Below are 25,886 nucleotides of genomic sequence, written 5' to 3'. Positions count from 1 at the left end.
TTCTGTCAGTTTCATGAGGCAGATTAACTCCTCAAATTGCCAAGCCTGACGACCAACTTTAACGCGTATCACCACCAAAGTTAAAGCACAGAGCCCAGCTCCGGATAGAATGTTATATACCACAATCGAATTGCACAACACCAAAACATTTATTCAAATGTAACTGTGTGGGCTCACAACAAATGATAACTAGTTTGGCGCATAAATTTGTGCCTATTTAGTGCGGTAAAACACCACTAATAAAATTATGCTCTCGCGACAAACTGTATGATGGCAGCCGAAATAGGAAACGCCCTCTGCCGGCTAAACCAAACTTTTACGGCAGTTGCATACCATCATGATGGTACCAGTAAACCAAATTGACTGCTTCTGTGGTTACCAGCGCCTCCTGCTTGGACCAATAGAAATTGCTGGTAGCTACAACAGCATTGTCAGCATTGTCGCCGCTCACACCACTTGGAGAAACGCAAACGCACAACAGCTCTTCTGCACCTTAGTAAAGACAAGACTCCAGGAGAGGCTTGTATTGAAGTATTAGAAGAGAGTGGACAAGGTCAAGAGATGGGTCTTAACAGAAAGCATTACATTGCCATTGGTTTGGCCATCACACTTGTGGCGGTAGTGGTAACTGTGGCCATAGCTGTACCGGTTTCTAATTCCCGTAGTAGGAAAGATGGTTCTTCGGCAAGCCGCGATCTCGCAGTGCAGTACATGTCTGAAACGCCTCTTATTGACGGGTAAGTCTAGAGGTTTATTCCCCAAGTTATTGTTGTTGTTTACTGTGTGCACCTTGTGACGGTGTGTCTCATTTTCCCAGTTGATAAAAGAAGACTTGAAACAAGTAGTCTGCTGCGCTGTTATCAACAAATAACATTTTATATTAATAAGGCTCAATGGATCACAGCGCACTTGAAAGATGAGATAACGGAATAAGTTGAGTCTTAAGAACTTCCACGAAATGCCGTTAGAGTAACAGATTCTAAATGACAGTTGGGAGATTGTTCCAAATCATTGGCCCAGCTACACACTGAAAGCTGTTTAACCTAGAACGTTGTGTGCACGGGGAACATTCAAACGAGTGATGTCAAATTAGTATGGACCGAAAAAATCGTGGAGGACTTTAAAGTAACAGTAAAATGGAAATAGACCTATTATCGTATAAAAATGTTGTTTAAACAACACACCAACTGCTTTACAAGAGACGTTGGTAGTACTAGTAGCATAGACGCACAATAATGACTGGATACCTTTACGTAGCACATCAAACAATCTAGGATACATCTATTGTAAGTAAGTGAGAGACAATCCCACCCCATCCCAAAAGGTGGGGAAACTCCTCAACTTGAACCCACGTGCCAAATGACTTACATTGGAGTCAAATTATTGTCAGGGTCTTGTCACACGAGTCAACTTTTATAGGCAACTTGGAGGCAACAAACTGCAGTGCATGCTACAAGACCACTTTGGTAGCTCAGGGGTATTTTTCAAACAATGTGTTACGATCCCCAATATGTGAACATTAAATTGTGAATGTCTTCTCTTCAGCATGGGAGATTGCCTGTAACTGGTTGTCTGTACTCGTGTGCCACTGAAAGATCATGAGTGTGACAAAAATGCAGTCAGTGAAATCTGGGGTGGGGGACTCGTTTCAGGTCCAAACGGAGGGCAGGTCGCTGGTTGAATACCATTAGTTATACATGCAACCTGTTGAATTGAAAGTGCATGCGGTTCAATGGCATTGGGAAATGCACTCAGCGGTGCTCGAAACTGTAGTTGACTTGATTCTGGGTTCAAGGATAACATTTTTTGATGCATTCATTCGATGTAGAAAACAGGGTCACTTTAAAAGCAGTGTATACTTTGGGTAAATTAAAGTCACAAACCAGTGGCGTCATACCCAAACGTATGTATACAAAAATAAAAATAAAAATAACAAGATTTGGGGATTAACTGGTCATCGAAGTTGCAAGAAAACCATGAAAGAAAGAAAAACACCATTGTTGCATAATGTGAGCTTTCAGATGCCCCAGAAAAGCTTGAAGCAATTTTCGTATACATTATATCAACAGCTCTCCGGCTTTATAATCAAGTAAGTTTTGATGGTCAATAATCTGTCGAGTAACTATCTTCTTCTGCCAGTAATCTTAATATTATATTGTGTACATTGTGAGGAAGGATTGCATACGGGGCCACTTTGAGCTTAAAGGCAAAAGATGCCCCCCTTTTTTCATAGAACCGTTCGATTGTTTTAATCCTTTACTCGTTTAGATTATAGTTATATACGATGAAACCAACCTGTGAAACATGTCATTTCAAAGGTTGGACCTTTTTGAAATATCTGCAAAAAAACCTGGAGTGGTTATCCACGCAGGAAGAATATCCATCTTATGAGACATGCTTCTCACAAAGTAAGTTTGTTTGGTCATACATTTTGGAGTAATTACCCAAAGGGTTACCCTGCCTTTAACTCACACCATGATTCTTGTCGTTCAAAGTTAATGTTGCGGTCGGTAATACATATATTGTAATGGAATAATGTATTTATATTCACAAATATCTAGAATAAATTGGGATAGAGAAACAAACCCAGACTATATATTGTTAGGTGATGAACAGAGACCCTCAGAGGTGAGACACAAACTATACCCTTGAGCTCTATGCCTCCAGCATGGTAACAAAAACAGCGATACCACGTTCGATACGACTGTTCGAAACACCATCCCAACACCTCTGGATAGTAAGGCCCCACTCATGCGCAACGTTGATTTGAATAGGCAGCGACTTGCAATCTGTAAACAAAATTTGAAGTTTGAAGTTTCTGATCCGCGTGGTTCTCGTTCTCGATACCAATACATCCCAGACGCCAACTGCCTATAAATATTCATATTCAACTCATTTCCAACCATACCTCACCTCACAGCCCCATACTTGTTACCTCACAGCCCCATACTAAAAATATAGATTGTCTCAATGACTCGAGTAGCCGACCAAGAAAATCAAGACCATCATAATTGATAAATAAGTGGTTAAATTAAACGGTTTTACACTACCAGAAAACCTTGATTGATGGTGTATACTAATGACAATGGTACAATACTAATTTACGTCATCCATTCCAAAACTTGTTTTTACTTTAACAATTAAAGTGGGTTTTTTTTGTAAGTAAAATCCTCGCTGGCCTCACAATTCAAGAGGTTATTATGTTACCAAATGTTGCTTTATAGACGTGGTTATCATAAGTCATGTCAACACCCATAAATTCGTTTTCATAGACAAACCAATGAAGGCCAATAGTTTAACTTTACAACCACCGCGGTGTACCGACGCGCCATTCCCATCATTGTGCGCGTATCGGTTCTAGTCTTGCGGCCATTTGAAGGAAATACACAATACCGTGGGTTAAACCATGGTTAAACATGCTCTCACATTCTACTTGACCATAATATGTCTAAAGAAAAAATGTTTCTGTATTTTGTTTTGGTGTACTTCTCGTGGGTTGGAAGTGTAGCATATAGACTATTACTCCAACGCCATTTTTCATGAAGAATGCATATCATGAAAAGTGAAGTTTCTTCCTTTTTTAAAAACAAATTATATTCTTTTTTATCCCGGTGCAAAAAGTAACACGCTATTCAAAGCAAAAAGTAACACACTATACTCAAAGCAAAAAGTAACACACTACTCAAAGCAAAAAGTAACACACTACTCAAAACAAAAAGTAATACACTACTCAAAGCAAAAGTAACACACTACTCAAAACAAAAAGTAACACACTACTCAAAGCAAAAAGTAACACACTATACTCAAATCAAAAAGTAACACACTACTCAAAGCAAAAAGTAACACACTACTCAAAACAAAAAGTAACACACTACTCAAAGCAAAAAATAACACACTACTCAAAGCAAAAAGTAACACACTATACTCAAATCAAAAAGTAACACACTACTCAAAGCAAAAAGTAACACACTACTCAAAACAAAAATTAACACACTACTCAAAGCAAAAAGTAACACACTACTCAAAGATTATGTTTTCCAATTCCCATGCAGAATTTAACCTCCCTGTTAATGACTAATGAATGGCAGACAAGAGATCAAACTTTCATGCTCATTTTTCTTGAAACACTTGCTCAATTACGCCATCTTGCTGGGCACACAATGGGTTTGTACCTCTATTCACAGTTTAGAAGGCTTCAATTTCGCTATCGACACCATTTTTCTTTAATGTTCACAACAATTTATAGTTTTGTTTAAATATCTTTTTTTTATACGCCACAATACTCCGGCAGGTCTTGAAAACGGAGGCCAACCCCTTTGTTGACTGCCGGCCACGGTTCGGTAACGCTGAGTTGTACTTTTTTAGAGACATTTTTGGAAAGAAAAAACAAACACAAAGTATTTCTTCTACAAAAACATTTAGAATCTGTATTGGTGTGCTTTGTGCTCTATAAATCAATTATTTGTCAATTCAAAGGTTTTTTCGTACATACATGACCTACATTTAAGGCTAATAAATAAATTGTGTTCACCTCCCCCCCCCCCCAGATTTCCGAACGAACCGTCAATAAGCTCAGAAATACAGACATCATTTTGATAAACTCAGTTTGAATACATTGTATAGATTCCCTCTCTTAATGTCCAATCCTAAGACAAGAGTAAAGGCAGCTTCACAATGTCATCCCTAATCGTCCCTGCAACAGGTCTTGGGCTGACTGTTGGCCAGCAGGAACCTGCAACAGGGCTTGGGCTGACTGTTGGCCAGCAGGAACCTGCAACAGGGCTTGGGCTGACTGTTGGCCAGCAGGAACCTGCAACAGGGCTTGGGCTGACTGTTGGCCAGCAGGAACCTGCAACAGGGCTTGGGCTGACTGTTGGCCAGCAGGAACCTGCAACAGGTCTTGGGCTGACTGTTGGCCAGCAGGAACCTGCAACAGGGCTTGGGCTGACTGTTGGCCAGCAGGAACCTGCAACAGGGCTTGGGCTGACTGTTGGCCAGCAGGAACCTGCAACAGGGCTTGGGCTGACTGTTGGCCAGCAGGAACCTGCAACAGGGCTTGGGCTGACTGTTGGCCAGCAGGAACCTGCAACAGGGCTTGGGCTGACTGTTGGCCAGCAGGAACCTGCAACAGGGCTTGGGCTGACTGTTGGCCAGCAGGAACCTGCAACAGGGCTTGGGCTGACTGTTGGCCAGCAGGAACTATTAGCTCGCCATGTCACTTATCCCTCAACTTGTTCACTATTTTACATTTAAATAAGGATGTTTTGAACACTATACCAGCCAGTGGGACAGCTAGGAGTGAATTCTGACCAGAACTCGTGTGTTGGCAATTAATACACATCGGTGTAAGGGTAAAAACAAACAATGTAAGGGTATAGTAAAGCCTTATTGTTTGTGTCAGTGGCCCTTTTTATTGCTTACAATCTTCATGTGATTCGGACAAACGTGCTTTGAGTGCCTGGAAGATGGGCGTGCCTTTGAGTGCCTGGAAGATGGGCGTGCCTTTGAGTGCCTGGAAGAGGGGCGTGCCTTTGAGTGCCTGGAAGATGGGCGTGCCTTTGAGTGCCTGGAAGATGGGCGTGCCTTGAGTGCCTGGAAGATGGGCGTGCCTTTGAGTGCCTGGATGATGGGCGTGCCTTTGAGTGCCTGGAAGATGGGCGTGCCTTTGAGTGCCTGGAAGATGGGCGTGCCTTTGAGTGCCTGGAAGATGGGCGTGCCTGTGAGTGCCTGGAAGATGGGCGTGCCTTTAAGTGCCTGGAAGATGGGCGTGCCTTTGAGTGCCTGGAAGATGGGCGTGCCTTTGAGTGCCTGGAAGATGGGCGTAGAGCATTAATACTTCTCCGATGCGACCATTCCCTCTATAGACCATGGTCGATATAGTGGGCTTCACGGAACGCAATTCTGTTCTGATGTAGGCCTAGCCTATAGCATTGCCATCCCCAAAAACATTCCAGATTTTTTTAAAAGGATTCCCCTTTTTGAATCAATTTAGAAAAAGCCAATTGAAAAGCACAACGAAAGTGTAGCAATTTTGATGTACAGAAAAGCAAATTGCTGAAGGGACGGGTCCCTGCCGTCGTGAGTTGGCAACGGTTAAGAATTGTGTGTATACACGATAGGTTGGGCTAATATTGAAAGGGTTGTCCGATTATGTACTTTGTAAGAGTTTTGCAAACAAATCTAATCTCGTTGAATGGTTATGAGTTAAAAGTGATGTTTACTCGACAGGTTAATACCCGGCAGTTGTGTCAATATTAAACCAATGAGAAAGATTACTGGGTTGATTTAAGTACTTCTCGGTATCCTAGCATAGAAGTTTGGAGATTGCTGTCTTTAAAGGAAAGACATTTTGGGTTTTTGGAACAGCTTGACTGTTTTAATCCTATATAGATGTATAGTTTAGAAATAAAATAAAACATAACATGTGAAAATTTCTGTGAAAAGTTGCTAGTATTTTCAGATAGTGCTGAAAATCCGGAGCGGTTATGCCATGCAGGAAGAATTGGAATACATAATCTAAGAAACGTTTCTGACAGTAACGTTTCTCTGTAACTGTGACAGTATTTCAGTATTTCTAGAGTCTGGAGACTCCATGTTAGTAAGCATTTATATACATCTATACTGTCACATTTGTGTTCTACAATTGCTAATTTATGTGACGGAGACATCCAAGGGATTAGTGCATCTTATGGAAAAGGCGCTGTATATAAATGCCAGCTTATTGTTGATAACGATTTATCCTGTAAAATAGGTGTCTGGTTTAGTTTGACACTGCTCTAGAATTCCAAAGGTCGTGGGTTCGTATCCAACCCGAGTTATATGCCTGTGATATTTGTTTACAGAACTCGTGAAAGTTTACCGAGTATACAGTGCTAACACAAATCGGGGTATCTGGGTGAAAAACCAAAATGAATATTATTAATGCTGTACTTTGCCTTTAAATATTAAGTCTACATTGAGGTCAAGAGGTCAAGTGGTTGGGTGTAGGGTACCATCATACGATAACTACTGTTTACATCCAGTATTAATAACGTCGTAACAGCCGAGTTCTTACTTCCCCTGATCATATTATCTCTGCACTGTAGCTTCCTTACAGGTGTACAGTTCACTAATATATATGTTGCTATCATATTTAATGCAGTCAGGGAAATTGCCTCCAAATCTAAGCCTTGTTCACAACCTTCATGCAGCAATATTCGGGTCGTATAAGTTTAATTGCAGTGCCATTAAACATTTCACAGTTATTCCAATCCCATAGTTTAACATGGTTCAACACTCCTACACCACGGCAACCATGGCAACCAAATCTTCCCACCTTGACATCAATGTTTACGTCCTATTAAAGTACTTCTGCTGGTAATACACAAATAAATTCACAGATTTACCATTAACTTACACGGTTTAAAGAAAATGGTGACAAAAAGCTTCCTTAAAATTACTTGCTGAAACGCTGTATTTGTTTGTTTAAATGAGTGAAACAATTACACGAACATAGTTTTCGTCTCAGTGACACGAGAAGTCTTGTATCGTGTGTTCCTATTACTTAGATATTATTCTTCCTGTATGGATGGACATTGAACGGTGCCAAAAAATCAAAGGTTATATACTTTGCTTGTTAAACAGGCAAACAAAAAGGTTTGTGTTTTGCACGTGATTTTGCGCACGGTCTTGTAAAGCTCCTAACTTTGACTGCGCAGTAAATGGTTAGAGAGCAATACGTTCGTCAAACAAATGGCATTTTCTCGACTTTGACAAAAGTCTGAATGGAAGTGTTTCTTATAAGGATCGGTATCATTCACTTTATTATCAATGAGAATAGATTTTGACAACCATGTTTAGTTTATGTAACCAAAAAGCAAGTAGAGGAAGGCATGCATACTGTACAACATTGATATTTAAGTGAAACTAATGGCATTCCAGAAGCTGATTGATTTAACCATACGGGGAAACATCCACTGTTGATCCTTTCTCTCTGGTGGTTGAACTATTTGAATTACGGCCTCCGTGGTTTAAACCATAAATCATGGTTTGTCCTTAAACTGATTAACCTCGTGGTATCAAATGGAAAAACCATTTGCAGTTCGACACCAAAGGATCTGGAATCAGAAACACATGGGGAGTGACTATTACAGGCGCGCCGGGGTTCCAAATGTCCGGGTCAATGTACACCTGCTCACATTTGCAATGATTACATGTTGCTGAACTTGGCTACACGAATAACAATGAGGCAAAGTCACAAATCAAATGTGCCAAAATTACTGTTGTCTGTGAATGGTCAATAGGTAATGCTCAATAATCGAACCGATCAAGCTTTTCAGAACCATTAATGGTTTACACAATGATTTGCACCAGTGAGCTCATCGGACACAATTTACCCTCATCTCATGAAAAACACCTTGTTTGATGGGTATTTGCAAGACGATATTCTACAGCCGAATGCATTCCCATACTGGCAGACTCCAAATGCCATCTTTCAAGATGACGGCGCTCGCCCCCATCGAGCCCGACTGGTGACTGACTACCTGAAAAATGTTGGGGTGCACCAGATGGATAGGCCTGCTAACAGTCCAGACCTGAATCCCATGGAACATCTGTGGGACCAGCTTGGCCTCGCTGTCCGCGCCAGAACCACCAACTGTGGCTGACCTAACCAGGTTCTTTAATGAAGAATGGAACGCCATCCCTCATCATCAGCGCATCACAAGACTTGTGTGCAGCATGAGAATAAGGTGCCAGGCTGTCATCAACGCCTTCGGATCATCCACTTTTTACTGAACTTTTTGTATAATACCAAACTTCTTGTCTCAATAAAGTGGATTAAGATCAGTTGTCTTGCTTGTTTGAATTACAGTGTCAATTTGATTGTTCACACAGTAACACAAAATTGCTAATTTTGGCACATTTGATTTGTGACTTTGTCTCATTCTCATTAACGTGGTCAAGTCCAGCAACATGTAATCATTGCAATTACGGTATCATTTTAAAGAGGAACAGTTCAGCTTTGCAATGATATATACCACATACAAAGAGAGTAACAAATAATAACAAAATATACTGGATTGAAAAAAGTTTCCTTACTTTTTGTTAGCAGTCAAGCCGAGATATCACACCCTCTCTCCCAGGGAATCCAGGCCCGTGCGCAACGCGATGTACCGGCCTCTACAACTTGCTGATTTGTGACAGATGTACCTTTGACATTGCATGCTATGCTACACGCACACAATTTGATCTGTACATTCACGTGAGGACTTTCGTTTATGCCTCTAACTGAACACTCTCCATAGACTAAAATGTTAAGGATGTAAAAATGTGAGGACATAAACATACAATGGATTGTAATGACTGGGGGACAGGGTCACTTTTGAGTGCCTTTGTTCTACTGTCCCCTCTCTTTTAACAATCAGTCTGGTTGTTATAAGTCAATGCACTAACACATTATATTATGTCTATCCAATAAAGACTGGTGCCTGTCGCTATCATTGCGGATACAGGTCGCCGCGGTTACTTGGGATTAGTCTAACATGGAGCTGCTTCCAAACCAACCACTCGCCTCAACTGTTATGGAAGTTAGATATTCAACAAGCGCAACATGTTATGTCGAAAAGTGCAATGTCACAATGAGACGTCAAAATATAAAATGTGCCCAGTGTACATTCCTACGGTGGAATACCAGAGGAATTTGCAATACTAATCCTACTCAAACAGCAACTGATAAAACACAAACAAGTTGAAAACCTCAATGTTGTTTTCAAACACACACACACACGCATTATCTTTACGGATGATAGCAACCGAAGGCCGGTGTGGCAGGAAATTCTCTCCCCGAAGATCCTGTCTCTCCATCATACGGCGAACTGTTTCAAACTACTTATGATAGCGCCCTCTTTTTAACCCTCCTCCTCCAGCCCTTGTTCCCATAATGGGGAAGAGAATCTCCGGCGGACTATGGGCGGACAGAATTCCCTACCTGCATTGTACTGTGACATAACGTCTATAGTGAAGGATGGTGCCCCTTCAAAGGTGTCTCAATTGAAGTGCCCTTTGTGAAATAGAAACGGCCCTGCCCTCTCATCAAAATAGGAATTTCCATCAGTTCTGGGATTTCTTTCAAAAATAAACGGTATTTTAATACCCGTTCTCTTGTTTCCCATTTTGCATCAATTTTTTGTCGGTTGATTATAATCAGTGGGTATTCCTTTTCCTCTCTTACAGCCACAATGATTTGCCATGGCAACTGAAAAAGTTGTACAACAACAGGCTGAAAGACGTTGATTTGAGTGCCGATCTGAGCGGGTCAACAACACTTCACACCGATATACCCCGGCTTGAGACGGGCAAAGTCGGGGGCCAGGTGAGTGAGAGCACCCCTCATCCCACCCCCCTCCCGGCCCCCTCCCCAAACTCCGCTCCACCCTCTCAACATTACCCCCTTCGCTAAACCTTTAGAAAATGAACTAACACATGCTCTCTTTACCCCTCAGCTATTTAAGTACCGTGTACTATAATATATCAGCTATAAGAAATAAAACTAAATGCTGACATCATCACTCGCAGTATTGGCTGTGCCATTTTGTGAGTTTGGGTCGTCCGCGTGTAAGTGCAAGGTGGACGCACAGTGGCTGCTAGTGTGACGTCAGTGCAAAATGTGCATTGATCTCTCATATATCAACATAATAGAGATCTATGGTTATGTGTTTTTTAATAATCACTTTGTTCCCCTTTGTTTACTTTCTAGTTTTGGGCCGCCTACACATCTTGTAATTCCCAATACAAAGATGCCATTAATCATATACTGGACCAGATTGACGTCATCAAAAGAATGTGTGACTGGTATCCCGAGTCATTCCAGTTTGCTACATCTGCCGATGGTAGGTCAAGGGAACCAGTTCAGGATAGATAATACGCTTATGTACTTTCTCTTCTGAAGACAGTAGAGAATTCTGTTCGAAACGTCAGACCACACCGGTTCTTTTTTCAGCGAGCCAACACTCCTACAGTTTTACATGCAAGTTGTAGTTTTAGTTTACTTCTTCTTAGGGCTGGTCGGGCTTGTAATATTCCAAACCCTGGCTCTAGGCTCTATTTGATCATGGTTTGGTGTTTCCAAGCACTGTGCAACATGCACACTGCTCCAAAATTGACCGACGGAACCCCAAGCTGGTACCTGTCTTTATCATTGCGGAAAAAGACCCTAGGGGCCCAGTCTAGTGACCACTGGTGAACTGAAAACGACTAAGAGCAAACCCTGTAATATACACCAGTTCTGTACTTTGAATGGAATTGCGTGAGACATTGATTAACATAAAAATGTTTCATGGCATTTGAAAGACAACATTCTGCGTTCTTGTCAATTTCAGATATTGTGGACGCCCACAGTAAAGGCAAAGTTGCCTCCCTTATCGGCGTTGAGGGCGGTCACAACATTGACAGTCATCTGGGCGTATTGCGCATGCTTTATGAACTGGGTGTCCGCTACATGACGGTTACCCACAGCTGCAACACCCCATGGTAAATCATTTAAACATTAATTATTGACTTATAAACAGATAGTTCATGGAGACAAAGCACAGGAACGTGACAAGGCATTGTCACAAGAAATGGTGAACTTACATTTCGTGAGCAGACGTGTTTTTCAACATTCTTCCAAAGTTTTTAAACAAAAGTATCATTCTTTGTTTCTACACTCAAACCAGGGAAACCTGACACTAACATTTATCAATATAACATTTGGAATATAGGCCCCTACTTGCTAAAGTTCAGTTGATATATTTTGCTTTATTTTGTTTGTTGACATCAGGGCCGACAATTGGCTGGAGGAGAGTGACCCAACCCCATTCCAGCTCGGTGGAATAAATGACTTTGGGGAGGTAAGGTCCAAACTGGTTGATAGATGAATAGACTTTCGTGGATACAAAAGGTTACATGGTATATGTTATGAGTGTAGCTTTCCTCAATGCGGCGTCAAGTTCGTCAGCTATATAATGACCTAGTATCAATGACCTTAAAGTACATCAGCTATACAATGACCTTATATAAATGACCTTAACCCAGCTATACAATGACCTCCCAGTATTCTACAATGACCTTATAGTACATCAGCTATACAATGACCTTTCATCAGCTATACAATGACCTTTCATCAGCTATACAATGACCTTTCATCAGCTATTCAATGACATTATACCAGCAGTATAATTGATAGTACTCTACAATGACCTTATAGTACATCAGCTATATACAATGGCCTTATATACCAGCTATACAATGACCTTGACATACAATGACCTTGATTTCCCTTTCTACCCCATCAGGCAGTCATCCGTGAGATGAATCGACTGGGAATGCTCGTGGATTTATCCCATGTCTCAGTAGCCACCATGAATGCTGTCCTTGACATTGTCGAAGCTCCCGTCATTTACAGTCATTCTTCGGCATTTTCCGTCTGCGGCTCGTACCGGAACGTTCCGGATTCAGTGCTGGAGCGCATCGTAAGTGCATACTCATTTCAAAATCACATTCCAATCATGTTGTACATTAGATACTGGTCATAAATACTCCGATGAACCAAAGCCTAAAGTCAGAACCACACTGACCTGCCAACTACTCGTCCAATAATGACTGTGATTTATTTGCTATTTTATAACTCAGGTTGAAAACCAAGGGGTCGTTATGGTGAATTTCTACACGGAGTACATCAACTGTCCACCAATGAACGTCAGTGCTGACCCAAGCGAAGCTACGATGGAGCAAGTTATACGTGAGACTCGTTTATATTTCTTAGAGTGTAGACCTATGTGGACCGTGGTGAATCTATGGTTCAGCCCGGGGGATTTTGATTCGTAAAAAAGCAACCTAACAATTTGTTCTCGATCTTGTTTTTGCAGAACATATTGAGCACATCCGTGGCATCAGCAATGGTAAAGGGATCGACATAGTGGGCATTGGAGGTGATTACGACGGCGTAGGAACGTAAGTTAAATTATCTGATATTCAAATTATGTACTCCAAATACCAATCAGTACCAAGTCTGCGTTTCGAAAACACCTATATATGGAAATGAGAAGTACGGCCTCCTTTTGAAATGAAGCTGTTTTGGTTTCTGATCTGGCTTAGGCTCGGGGCCCTTCTTGGAAGCTCCGTACCGAATGCACGCGTTTTCAAACTAACTGACAGAGCCTGAGCCCAAGCACAAGCTAAGCCGTAGTTTAGAAAGCGCCTAGTCTGGTACCCAAAATGCAGGATCGATAGGAGGCGATCTATTGAAGTCTTTGGTCATCTTAGCACATCTCAAATCACGTCATTTCTATTTACGAATTGATCAAGCCAGAAACGTGTTAAACTATAAATCAGTAGTTGAGTTGAAGACAGTCCAGAAGCAAACGAAGGAAGCAAGTCGAGGAAAGAAAGCTACAAGAGGCACACCAGTCAGAAATAAGAAGACTTGTACAAAAATGCTAAAAGAACTAAAAACGCACGTTAGCAGTGACGAAGACACTTCACGACATACCAGTGTTGATTATTGATTAAATCACCAACGGATAATATTGAATTATCAATCCAAAATGGCTCAAGTGGGGAAAAAAATAACGGATTACGAAAGGAGAAATAAGGGATTATCAATGAAAACAACAGCTACAAAAAAATGTGAAGATTTTAACTATTGATTACCATCTAACAAAACCTGAGAATATTATTTTGGGACTTACCAGGTTACCCACTGGTCTTGAAGATGTGTCCAAGTATCCTGATCTGATTGCTGCCCTCATCGAGAAGGGAACTTGGTCCGAGGAAGATATTAAGAAACTTCTTGGTGAGAATCTACTCAGAGTCTTCAGAGCTACTGAAAAGGTAAGAGAATGAATTTACTTTAAAGTATATCTTGGGGTTTTTTGAAACGTTTGATTGATTATAATCTTACCAACAATAAAACTAATTGTGAAAACTCCACTTCAAAAGGGTTGCGTTTTGGGGATATTGCCAACAATCCGGAGCGAATTAATCCCACGATAGGAAGAATCATCCCTAGCACCAGGAATACACAATCTGAGAAGTGTATCCAGTAAAGGCTTCTCATTCGCGGGGAGATAACATTTGAAATTTGGGGAGATAAAAACTGGTTGGGCTACATAGACAGAGAAGGAAACCTTTATTGGCTAAACATTGCCCACTTTGCTGCGAGTGCAAGGCGTTTCTATATAAAGTTAAATATTTATTCTGATTTTGCAATTTGCTTGACAATCGCCGTTCTTGCTGTAGCACCTTTTCCGTGCTTTTGTGCACACGTGGTAATAACTAACACTCTTATTGTTCATTGTTGGCGCCATTTTTGTTTTGGTCTAATTGAGTGTGCTGTCCTTTACCACCAGGTGAGGGATGCGAAGATGGCGGCAGATGTGAAACCTTATGACCAAACTATCCCCAAAGATAACGAATGGGAGACTAACAACACCTGCAGGACCTACGTCTAATCTGCTCAGCTTACACGTCAACACTGCTTAGTTAACTGGGCACAACACTAATCTGTTTAGCTAAACATCAACATTGCTAAGCTAAACTGGGAACAACACTGCCGACTGATCAAATGCTCTACTTCTTGCTTTCACAATAGGCCCATGCCACAAGTGGCAATTTACAGACAATCAGTTTCAGGAAAACTCCAAGAAGAGAATCCATTCACATTTAAATTTTCAAATAAATGTCTATGAATTTGTTTGAGAAGGTGAGCTTGTACATTCCAGAGCCTATCTGGCAGGCAAGATACGACCATGGGAAAGCCTGACAAATCACGTGCCTGAGGGATAAATCTTGTCAACTCTTTAGATTGATGAACTATTCATAATAATATAAACCTGTACGCTTAAAACAAATCTTGTAAATTGACATGACTATAAAGCAGTTCCTGAAACTCGGTGAATGCTTTTGTTTCTCCTTCAGGGGGGGGGGGGGGTAGTTATTTAGACAGATGTATTCACTGGTGGGACAAGATCGCTTTCAACTGCAGTTTTTAAATATATCTATTTTGTAACTGAATAGCAATGGAGAGAACTCCATGATTTGGGTCGATGTCGTTCAAACTTGTAGTATTCCTACTAATGATTTTAGAAAAAGAAAAACAAATTGTATTAACCAATGATTTTTTGAAAATATTATTATAGTTGTATTAACAGATTGATATTTTCATAATGTGTAATAAACGTGAGTTTGATATTAAATGTTTAAATAAAATAACGGTTCGGATAGAATAGTTAAAATGATCCTGCTGTCTGGAGTAATTGACCCATAGTTATTTTACTGGACGTCCTGTGATTTATAGGGTCTGTAACATACAAGGTATATGTTCGGATTGGATGAGCTTCACTTGAAATGCTTGTTTGTCCGAAATGCTTGGGGTTTTTTTAATGACCAAGCACAATGTTTGTGAGAATATTATTTGTGGGTTTTTCTCTCTCACCGTCTCGTGTGTCCTGACCGATTGGGCCTAAACTGTCACATGTTGGTTATTTTTTTACTTGGGGGTCACAATGTGAGTAGCCTAGGCCAAGTAGTTTTATACATGTAGATAATTATAATCATAGATGTTTGTCCAGATCATACAAATGATCTAGACAGAGGTGATCCTTAAAGTAATCTTTTTTCCTCATAGGTAGCCGAGGAAAAAAATAGTTAGCGATCTAGGTATCACCGAAGAAGTCATAATTTTAACAATGGCAGGAGAGTTTAAAGTCACCTGGAAGTGGTATTTTTTTAAAATAAAGCTTTTGTCATTAATATAATAATTATGTGTTTTGATGAGTGGAATGTGAATAAACAGTTAACTAAGGTTTTAAAAAAATCAGTTCTTATGTTATTTACAAATTTAAGAGTAGACCCCGACCCGAGAGGGCGCTGTTCGTGACGTCAATCGAGGCAGACTTTGCCTGTAATGCGTAGAGTAAACACAATTGCAAAGTACATGTGTATTGTACAGTGTACAGGTGTATTGCTGCTGAATGCAGAAAAACACTTTTTGAAATGTACCAACTCGCGACTTGGACGTACATGTACTTTGCACGTGTGTTTACTATACGCATTGCAGGCAAAGTCTGCCTCGATTGACGTCACAAAAGGGGTAGGCGGAGTCAGCCCCCAAACAACTTTATATATTTGTTAAACATATAAATCATGACAAACAATTACTAACAAAATTGTTTTATTGTTCGTAAGAATATACTCTTATGCTTGAAAGAAAAAAATTATATTTCCAGGTGACTTTAAAGTTATAAAACCCCAAAAATATTGTGTTGGGACGTCTAGGTACCAAGAAGCTATAGCGTTGATACACATTACACACTGGTTGCTATGGGTACATTGTTGTAGGGGGTTTCAATCTGAAAATAGGACGCTCCAGGGATCACATTAACAAATAATATTTGTATTAGTACTTTAAAAAAACCTTTCTTCTGGTGAGCTTTCAATAAATATATTGTTTTAAATGATTTTAAAAAGTGACTGCAATATCAAATACCACATGGGTTTGCCTTATCAGTTTGGCCAATTATCTCAACCAACAAATTTGATTACCACCTAAATATAATGCTGACCCCCTAAAACAACGACTTTGAAATGAGAATAACTATGGTATTTTGCTAGTGAAATTGTAAATCAATTAATAGCATAGTTCGAATGTACCGACTCGTTCCACAGTCACAACGAACTTCATGAACTTGAATGTAATTTTTTAACAACAGTTTGTTTTGCAATTTTCAAATGTCATCACATTTTGACAGAGTCATCATTTGATAAGCCCTGCCATGCATCATAGTCTGTATTCAAACAAGAATAAAATGAACTAGGTTGGAGTAGTATGGGATTAATCTGAAATCAAAGTGGTATGACTTGCCCGTACTTAAAAAACTTGGCGTTTACACATGATTGTTCTTCCTTTCTTGTGCAGTCTTCATAATTGAAGATACATGGTAGTGGCATTGCCAGGAACACCGGGGGGGGGGGGGGGGGGGCGAACCCCTTCTTTTTGTGATAAGTGTGTACTGGGGTCTTTTATGTGCGTTGATAGTTGATAACACACGGGACCTACAGCTATACGTCCCATTCAAAGGACGAAGCAGTGGTTAAGTGACTTGCTTTTAAGACACAAGTGTCATGACTCCCAAACCCACACTCCCCTGATTAGAACAGGTCAGAGCTTGAGTTCGGTGACTGTGCTTTTTAACTGCTCGGCCACGATCACAAGGTTGTGGGTTCAAATCTCACCAAGCTAACCGCTGATTTCAGAATGACTAGAATAAATATTGTCGTCTAGTTACTGAATCACATCTTCTTGATTTGTGTAATTCATAATCAAAGACGTTAAACCAATGTTTGTAGGAGAGAGGTTGGCTGTTGTCAGCTTGGCGTTTATATCCCCACAAGGGAGTTTGCAGAGTTCCCTTGATGGGAAGATCATCTAAACAGACACCTCCACTCTCTATGATGTATAAATCATGGTTAGCTGTTTATGACACAATCGGGACTATGACAAGACCGATGTTAAAAGTGAGCCATATTTAGCCAGAAACAAGGCACAACCAGTGTTAATTAATTCTCGCCAACATTCATAGAAGTTCCCTAAAGCTAGGGAAATTTGAAAGAATGTTGTTCGTGCTTTCTCTCGATAAGACTTCATAATCGGTGCGGTAAAACTACATGCATTTATGATGTACCAACAACTGTTAACAGCCGTTTCAAATCGACGTTTCAATCCACAGTATCATGGCATGGTATGCTGATCGTCTTCTGGAGAAAAGCGTCGAGTTGAAACCAATGGTTCTTTTCAGTAATCAGTTCCATCCTCAACTCATTAAGAGATACATGAAGTCATTACATGGTGTAACCGCAAACCTTTCCACCATGCAAAGTTTTAAATCCTACTTAACCATTCTTACATTGTCTTCTTCTTGGTTAGGGGTAGCCCAGGTTGGACTCCTCCGTTGCAGGCAACGCGACGGAGTCCAGGGTATAAAGGTCCCGTACCATTGCGAAAAATTTTCAAAAATCTGTTAAAAATATTTCTACCTAACTCGGGAGTCTGAACTTTTACTCACATGTTCTTTGTAGTTGGAACTCAATGAATTTCCTCCTTTGGTGTTAATATTTTGCGAAAAGAAAATTGAAATTAGCGTATTCCGATCCCACGTCGTGCACTAACTTCCGTGTAAACACTTTCTTGCACTGATCACTAGCGGCCTACTATTTGCAGCCAAATCGCTGTCAACCTGCGTTAACCACACACTAAGCAGATGGATAATAGTTGGTGAGCAATTTACACAAAACTATGCGATACCGAGCATTGACGTCTTGTGCTAAGACTTCATGAGCCGGAAGCATTTTTTCTTTCCTAGGACAAATGAGGCCACTTTTTACCATAAATTAGCGCATGCTAACCGTCCCAAGAAAAAAAATATACGCGCGCAGGAAAGCGCCCTCTGTTGTCCGCACATGTACAAGAAGCACTGTGAAAAAGCAAGTGGCGCGCGGCAGACGATTTTTTCTGCACGCTTAGAATTTATTTTTTTTTTTCACAAGAAAAAACCCTTCATATTTGTAACCAAAATTCAAACTGAAAATTATAAAAATTCTATTTGAGCTGGAATATTTTGTGCCTCCTGGATTTTAAAATGTATTGGAGGAGTTGAAAGCGAGTTAACGGCACCTACCCTGTTTTGACGGCGAATAGCGGCAAGATAACGCACTGTACTCAAAGCCATGCCCACTTGGGCTCACACTATCAAGTGGTACACGATGATCAACATCGCTAGTGCAGAACTTCGACATATTTTCGGATATAATCTCTTCAATGGATATTTGTTAGCTGTGAACTCTCGTTGAGAATATAGTGAGGGACACTATGAATGTTTGAACAGAATTTCAGCTTCTCAAATCAGGTAAAAAATAAAGAAAATTGTAGTCAAACTTGTCTTCGCATTGTAAAGAACCTTTATACCCAGGACGTCAGTGCAATGGCACTGACTGACGTCCTACCAGGGCTTTGTTGGGGGCAGCCAGCACACACTGCATGTTCACACGTCTTTTGACTCGGCAACATGGAGCTCAATATATGCATGGTCTCAACAAAAGGCAAAACTTTGACATAGAAAACAGTCACAGAACTAAGAGTAATCACCTGCATCATCCAAAGCCATATTGGTCATCCACCCTTAAGTAGCTACAATGGTAGGTTCTCATCATCAACCGAGTTGTCTTCTCCATCAACTCGATTCGAACCACAACACGAATTGTAAACACCGCCATGTCCATTTTCTGGCAAATGATATAGTGCCCTCTATTGATAATAATAATTTTTTATTTTCTGGAAGGCAAATAACATAGCGCCCTCTACGGACAATAGTAAAACATTATAGCGCCCTCTACTAAAAATGTATATTTTATGTTCAATAGCGCCCTCTACTGACAATAATGTTTTTTGAAGGATTTATGAAATAGCGCCCTCTACTGCAAAACGTTATTAATATTGTCAAGTATTGTTTTCTTTGTAAATTTCTTTTTTTATATTTTACCGTACACAAACCTAATACAGTTTTGCCCGATATATGCAGATATATTTTTCTATTCTATAAAAGCAACATGGATGAGATATTGATTGAACCAGTGTTCATGATATCTACATAAATGTACATGTGTTTTGTTTTATTATAAATAATATTGCCCCAAAATAGATATTTCCGAGTCAGTAAACATTCTGTAATCTCAAACTTTCAAACTTGCTCACGCCATTTCTAGGGTAACTTGTGTTCTACTTTTTTGCGTTGTTTACCTTTAAACTAAATTCCCAACTTATCAAAATATCATGTAGTATAAAGCAAAATATTGACAAATCTCTTTTTTGTATAAGGTAATCTAGTCTTTATTACAGTCACTTGCTGAATAAAATACAGTTTGTAATTAATATTTACAGTCATAATAATAGCCCAGTGCATGAACAGCGACTGCTTTTACAAAACATCAACTCATTTCAAAACACTAAACAGTTTCCCGTTGATCAACTTGGAACGAAACAAAACATGGTATGAAATTTTATGCAAATTGAACAGTATCTGAATGAACAACTTTACTGAAGCTGATTGTCTCCAATTTTACACACATCCATGTCTAGGAAAAATTGAAATGCAATCAGGAAATGAACATGAACAACAATTTCTCGGAATATTAAATAAAATTAAATACAAAAATTACAATAGCTACATAAATTTTGATTGGTTTTACAGCAGAGTAATAAAAAGTGGCATGGCTGTAATTATAAAAAGGGAGGGAGAAACAATCGCTTAAAAAATTGTCCACTTAAATCCCCAAAAGGATAGTCCTACACACATCCATGTTTATGTGAGCTGTACTACAAAACTATTTTTTAGATTTTTTTGGACTTCGTAGTTAGTAAACACAATACCTGGTTTTGTTCTTTTTAAGTTTCAGATGAGTAAAAACAAACATTAAGGCAAATTTCATGGCTCTTCTTGACTATCAGCAAAGAATCAGCACTAACATCACACCTACTTGTGCCTACTTCCCGTTAGGCAGTCCTCTTGCTTGCACAGCTTGCACGACTTCTTCAGCGCTTGCTCAGCATAAAATGATTGGTGAGTGCAAGCGCAGAATTCTGCAGTAAGCAGAGCCATGAAATTATGTCCTGTTGGTCTAAGAAGCCCGTAAACAACCAATGAACAGAGCAGTGAGGTTTCAACACTTGCAAAGATGACCCTTGCAGTTTCTTGGACACTTTTGATGGGGCACCAAGGCTTAACACCAGGGCAACAGAGGTTGTGGCCGCTGTGTAGTTTAGGCACTAATCAGAGAAGCCTATATCCCGACAGTCATCAACCACAAGACGTCATTTTAAAGCTCTGTTTCCAGCTGTCGAGTGAAGTTTCTCATGTAATTCGGATAACATTAGTTTAAAAAAATTGCCTTGAGTTTTTCAAATTCCAGTTGACAAAGTAGGATCATCTGAAGAGCACCGGTGTTCAAACTGGAGACTGAGGCTCGTCAGACAATATGGAGGGTAGATTGAGACAATGGTTAGTTCATTTGCAGCTATTTACCCTTGTTGTTTACAGGCAAGTACAGCTTAAATTCTGCTGGCAGTTCATCTTCTGAGTACAATCTGTCCGAGAAGTAAACACGGCGGATCCTACAGTTGGCGTGGATCTGGGGGGAAAGTGCAATAAAAACAAAATAAGTTATACTCATGTTAAAAGGTAAACCAGATGTAGGACTAGCACTTATCGTTAGCCCAGACTACATTCAACTAGCCTTGTTCAACACACATGAATCTGTTTATAATGGGCATCTTTGTTCCAATACAACTAATAAATTTCGAAAAAAGGTGTAATTCACCTTGGAAAGATGTTTTGACAACGACATCTGCCATCCTTAACCAATCAAAATCCAGCATTTGTTTACTTGATTCTGCTGACCATTTTGCTAGTGCAAGTTTTGCAACCTTAAGCATTTAAAAACTATCCAAATTCAACAGTTCGCTTGCTCGATTATGTTGGATTTAGGACTGCACTAACTGTCTACGCTTTGCCACTAGGCAGACAACCATAGTCAGGTATAAACCATTTGGGTGTTTTAGGTTAAGTAGGATCCTTGCCAATTACTGAAGGGAGCTTGGATTTAATTACAATTAACTGGAAATATTTGCTTACCTGTACTCTTAGTGTCTCAATGTAGTTTGTACCATAAGCGCGTCTTGTGAAGTCTGACAAGTTAAACTGCAAGGGCAAGAGAATAACAAAGATTATAATTCCAAGTCTGTGTTATTGTGACATCATATTAATTCCCTCTGATTGATTGATCAAAATAATAATAAAAGAAACAACTGGAAGAATGACAAATGCTTGAGGAATAAAACAAAATAAATGTAGACAAATATGCCAATTGTGCATTATCATCGTTGCTCAGGGTTGGTACTCATTACAAGATAAACAGTGCGTCTTAATTTGCATAATGAATTGACAAAAAGTAAGATAATATTGCAAACAAGGGCTGACCATTATTTCCATATGGGATAGAATATCAAAGGTTTTTTGGAGGATAGAAACTTGTTCCTTATTTTTCTGAGGAAAAACAATCAGAAAGCAAAGTAAAGTCGAAGAACATGTTCTTGTGTGGATGACATCCACGCTATTTAGAAAAAGAAAAAAATGAAAACAGGGGAACTGCTTAGTTTTCCAGTTTTGAAGTTGTTTTATAAAAGAAAAATGAAGTTGCATGTCTTTTCATGATGTAAGAATCTCTAACTAAGAGACCAATGGCACCAAGAACACCTTCACAAAAATTCTAAGGAACATTACAGTAGTGGCTTTGCTAGCAAACAAGTTGCTGGCAGTGTAAGCACTTTATGTGATCCACCATATACATAAACTGACAAACCTATAGAAGTTTGAGATCGATCGGCCATCTGGGTCACGAGAGGACAGTGAAAAACCATTAACAGATTTTGCATTCCATCGATGCCAAAACAAAAATGAATAAAACACTCCCTGTGCGATAAACTCAAAACGAAAAAATTAGATTATTTATTTCTCATCAAATATGAAATTTCAGACAGAAATATTTCATGGGATGCTTTCTTCTATCATCATCATTAGACCGTGTAAGTTTTATGCAAATCTGTGATCTTCATGATTTTTAGTTTCTTACCAATTCTGTAACATTCCTTAAAGTAGTGGCCTAGTTGTGTTTTATTTAGAAGCGATCTTAATGTTTGACAACAACTTGCTGTATTTACCTGAATTTGATTCCATCCATCATCTAGCCTCATCGGCATTGTGCAAATAAAAGGTTTTACCCTCGTCGTACTTTGGTAGTTGCTGGCTCGGAACCGCCTCTTTACATTTTTGTCGTCCAGAACTTGGACCTCAAATGTGAAGTATTTCTTGAGATTTTTGATGATCATGACCAAGAAGGGGAGCTTAATGCCCAGAACCTTTTTGGGTTCTTCTGGACATGTGATAAACGTCGTGCTGACATTTGTTCCTACAATTTCAATAACTAGTGACTGAATGTCGTTATCTGTGATGCGTTTAATGTGACCGTTTTGGACCTGAAACAAAAGAAGAACAACAAATAATCAACAATGATATCAAAGTCAAACATGATTGCTATACAGCTCAGCTGACAATGTTTAAAATGTTCCAAGCAATGTGTTAACACACCATGTCCATGGCATTGAATTATGCCGAGTGCTGACGATTCCATCAAAAACTTAACAACTACACTATGTTTGGTCAGCGGGCATTTGGAATAACAGACTGATAAATATTGATAATAATGTCCATAGAACATACATGGAGGTAGCTCCATGGTACAAACACAATATCACTAGTCTGTCTATCTGGCAATGACATAAAACAATGTCACCCGTAGCCCGACCTTCCAATCAATTTAGCATAGATTAGTTGTCATGGTTCATATTTATAAATTATATTTAAATTTGCCTTAAAAATACCCAAACAGAAACAATAAAAAACTGTTGGTAAAGACTACCCAACTTTACAGTTTAATGATGGGGAAAAGTACAACAAATGATTAATTAATTGCATAACAAATTGATTATCAGTGATTTTTTTGTTATGTTGGCATGTGTTGCTAGGGATTTCAATTTTAATGGAACTGTTGACAATAATATCCATTGATTCTCACAATTTACAAATGATTTATGTAACAATGATGTTAACGAAATAAAAACTGAGGTTATAACCTTAACAGTAATATATTAACAGCTCAACAATCAGTTGCTATGGTCGGCCATATCAAAAGATCATTACATGATAACACAAAATGGCTACCTCGCATACGAAAGTGCATGAAAATTTAACATCACAATTATTTGCATCATGACCACATAAAAACATACAAAATTAGGACTAATTGTCCGCCACATACCTTCTTCGTCCATAACTGCAGGGGCTTGCTGCCAATGCTGTATAATATCGATAAAAAACCGCTCTGAAATGTGTTTTTAAACATGTTGATATGGTTGATTTACTATTGCAGGCGTGAATATTTAGTGGGAACCCCAAACGTGGGCTGTGCTCGCTTGGATCTCTCGTTGTTAAGTGAGCTTTGCAATGTGTACGTTGTTTCTTGAGTTGGTTTCCTGGTGACCGAAGCACACAGCGGCATCAATAAATTACTCCGCTCGCTTGAGGACAGTTGGTAACCAAAACAGTGCATAGTTTTACGTGGGGTTGGACAACCGGGCGGGTACCAGTGACACACAGGCAGCCGTTGTGGCGTAAACAAAGACAGCCTTTTCGAAATCACGATATAGTTGCCTCCGGCTTGAAATGGACTTAACCAAACAGACAGATACTAAACCACAAGAAAAGCTGCAGCTTTGTTTTCGAAAAGGCGCTCGATATTCTCAGAATGAAACAAAAACAAAAGCAGTGATGGACGAAAGAAGGGGCTTTACGCTGCTGTGGGATGGATCAAATAATGAGGCAAACAATTACCATAAGTATTTCGGTCTATCATCGTCATTAATACTTTAACACAAATTGATTCTCAATTAAATGAATGACTTGAAATGCACATCCACTTATCGCAATTCGTACGTTTTCCTAAATAGATATGAAAACATTTGTATCAGAAAAATACTGCAAAGAAATGTTCACGTCTTTGTTGTTTTAACTATATTATTCAGTGAGGAAATATTATACTTAGTCAAACTACTCACAGTTTTTCTGTTGGGAACTTTGAGGTTTCAGAGACAAACTAATCATGAACTGCAAGATCTGTTTATGACAAAAATGCAGGAGTTAAATGGTCAATAGAATAACGAGTGACTTTGACAAACATCATCAATGAAGAATTCATAAATGAGTTGCTTTTTATCAAATTGGCATCACTTTTGAAATGATAGAAAATCATAAAAAGTGTGATTAACAGTTTTTAATGGCTTCACACTTTTTGGTTTCTCGAACAATTCACTATTCTCTGAGATGGTAATCATGTGAGAACAAAACAAAACAAAACACAAAATAGGCAAAAATTTATCACAATTCAAAGGCCGCGCCACTTTTCGCCCTATTCGGGAACTATTTTGCGTAGCGCGCACATGTTCCTTTCAAGTCTGTGCAGCGCCGCAGTTACGGTCGAGTGCCTAGATCGTGGGCATGCGTAGTAGTATGTTTGAGGATTGCTCTGTGGGTGTCATGGACGGGGTTACCTGGGAGATGACGACAGGAGTGTCGGTGTGTGCAAATGAACAAAGGGAGGTCATGCCGCCACTACACACGAGAGCTAAAAATAATGAATGAACGAAAAAATATGTTGAAGCATCTAAATTAATGATATGCCCCTGCTCCATCAAATTAATACAGTTCTAGGTTTTAATTAACTAGTATTTATCTTTAGTTAGAAGAAGTCACGTTGCAAATTAATTTATTAATAATTATTATTATGTTGTTGAGATAATAAAGATTGGGATGCAAGTCAATCGTAGTGACTCATTGCTTATATTATGCATGGAGGATTCCTCCATGCATTATATGCATACAGAATTGTGAGCATCCCCGAACTGACAAGCACAGCTTGTGGTTGTCATCGGTTGACATGCATAGTGAATAAGCCAACTTGAGTAAAAGAAATCGCAATAATTGTATATCAACCTCTACCAGCTAGGAAACAAAATTACCAAGAAAACTAAATAAACTTGTTTAATGAACTTCATTTTTCAATTTTCCAAGATGGTTTATTTTAGGATTACATCATTCCCCATCGTTTGTTGCTGTTGGCAACAAAGACTTTGTACCAAACATACCGCCAGAGGGCGCTACGTGGGAAACTACCTCCCAACGAACGGCTAGGCTCTGAACTCCCGG

At 39.5% G+C, this 25,886-nt stretch overlaps 2 protein-coding genes across 2 annotated transcripts; one reads left to right on the top strand and one right to left on the bottom strand.

Moving 5' to 3' along the window:
* Window positions 1-447: 447 nt before the first annotated feature.
* LOC117289607 (dipeptidase 1-like) lies at window positions 448-14,870 on the top strand. Its single transcript, XM_033770808.1, has 10 exons — window positions 448-737; window positions 10,213-10,351; window positions 10,736-10,868; window positions 11,358-11,508; window positions 11,798-11,867; window positions 12,312-12,488; window positions 12,649-12,757; window positions 12,885-12,969; window positions 13,710-13,848; window positions 14,367-14,870. The coding sequence occupies exons 1-10, from the start codon at window positions 562-564 to the stop codon at window positions 14,466-14,468; spliced, it is 1,281 nt and encodes a 426-aa protein (XP_033626699.1). The 5' UTR covers window positions 448-561; the 3' UTR covers window positions 14,469-14,870.
* Window positions 14,871-19,865: 4,995 nt separating this feature from the next.
* Window positions 19,866-24,118, bottom strand: LOC117289705 (cilia- and flagella-associated protein 20). The gene is made up of 4 exons (XM_033770944.1): window positions 23,944-24,118; window positions 22,787-23,101; window positions 21,702-21,767; window positions 19,866-21,198 (listed from the first exon to the last, which is right to left on the bottom strand). Exons 1-4 carry the CDS (start codon window positions 24,025-24,027, stop codon window positions 21,085-21,087), a joined length of 579 nt encoding a protein of 192 aa, XP_033626835.1. The 5' UTR covers window positions 24,028-24,118; the 3' UTR covers window positions 19,866-21,084.
* Window positions 24,119-25,886: the final 1,768 nt, after the last annotated feature.

This window comes from Asterias rubens, chromosome 4, assembly GCF_902459465.1.
Source record: "Asterias rubens chromosome 4, eAstRub1.3, whole genome shotgun sequence".
NCBI classification, from domain to species: domain Eukaryota; kingdom Metazoa; phylum Echinodermata; class Asteroidea; order Forcipulatida; family Asteriidae; genus Asterias; species Asterias rubens.
The sequence above is the reverse complement of the archived record's forward strand: the minus strand, read 5'-3'. Positions and strand labels throughout refer to the sequence as shown.

Coding starts and splice junctions, on each gene's coding strand:
- LOC117289607 (XM_033770808.1), top strand. CDS start 562: ATGGGTCTTAACAGAAAGCATTACATTGCCATTGGTTTGGCCATCACA. Junction 11,868..12,311: donor GAATAAATGACTTTGGGGAG/GTAAGGTCCAAA, acceptor CTACCCCATCAG/GCAGTCATCCGTGAGATGAA. Junction 13,849..14,366: donor TCTTCAGAGCTACTGAAAAG/GTAAGAGAATGA, acceptor CTTTACCACCAG/GTGAGGGATGCGAAGATGGC.
- LOC117289705 (XM_033770944.1), bottom strand. CDS start 24,027: ATGTTTAAAAACACATTTCAGAGCGGTTTTTTATCGATATTATACAGC. Junction 23,102..23,943: donor TGCAGTTATGGACGAAGAAG/GTATGTGGCGGA, acceptor CTTTTGTTTCAG/GTCCAAAACGGTCACATTAA. Junction 21,768..22,786: donor ATGGATGGAATCAAATTCAG/GTAAATACAGCA, acceptor TTGCCCTTGCAG/TTTAACTTGTCAGACTTCAC.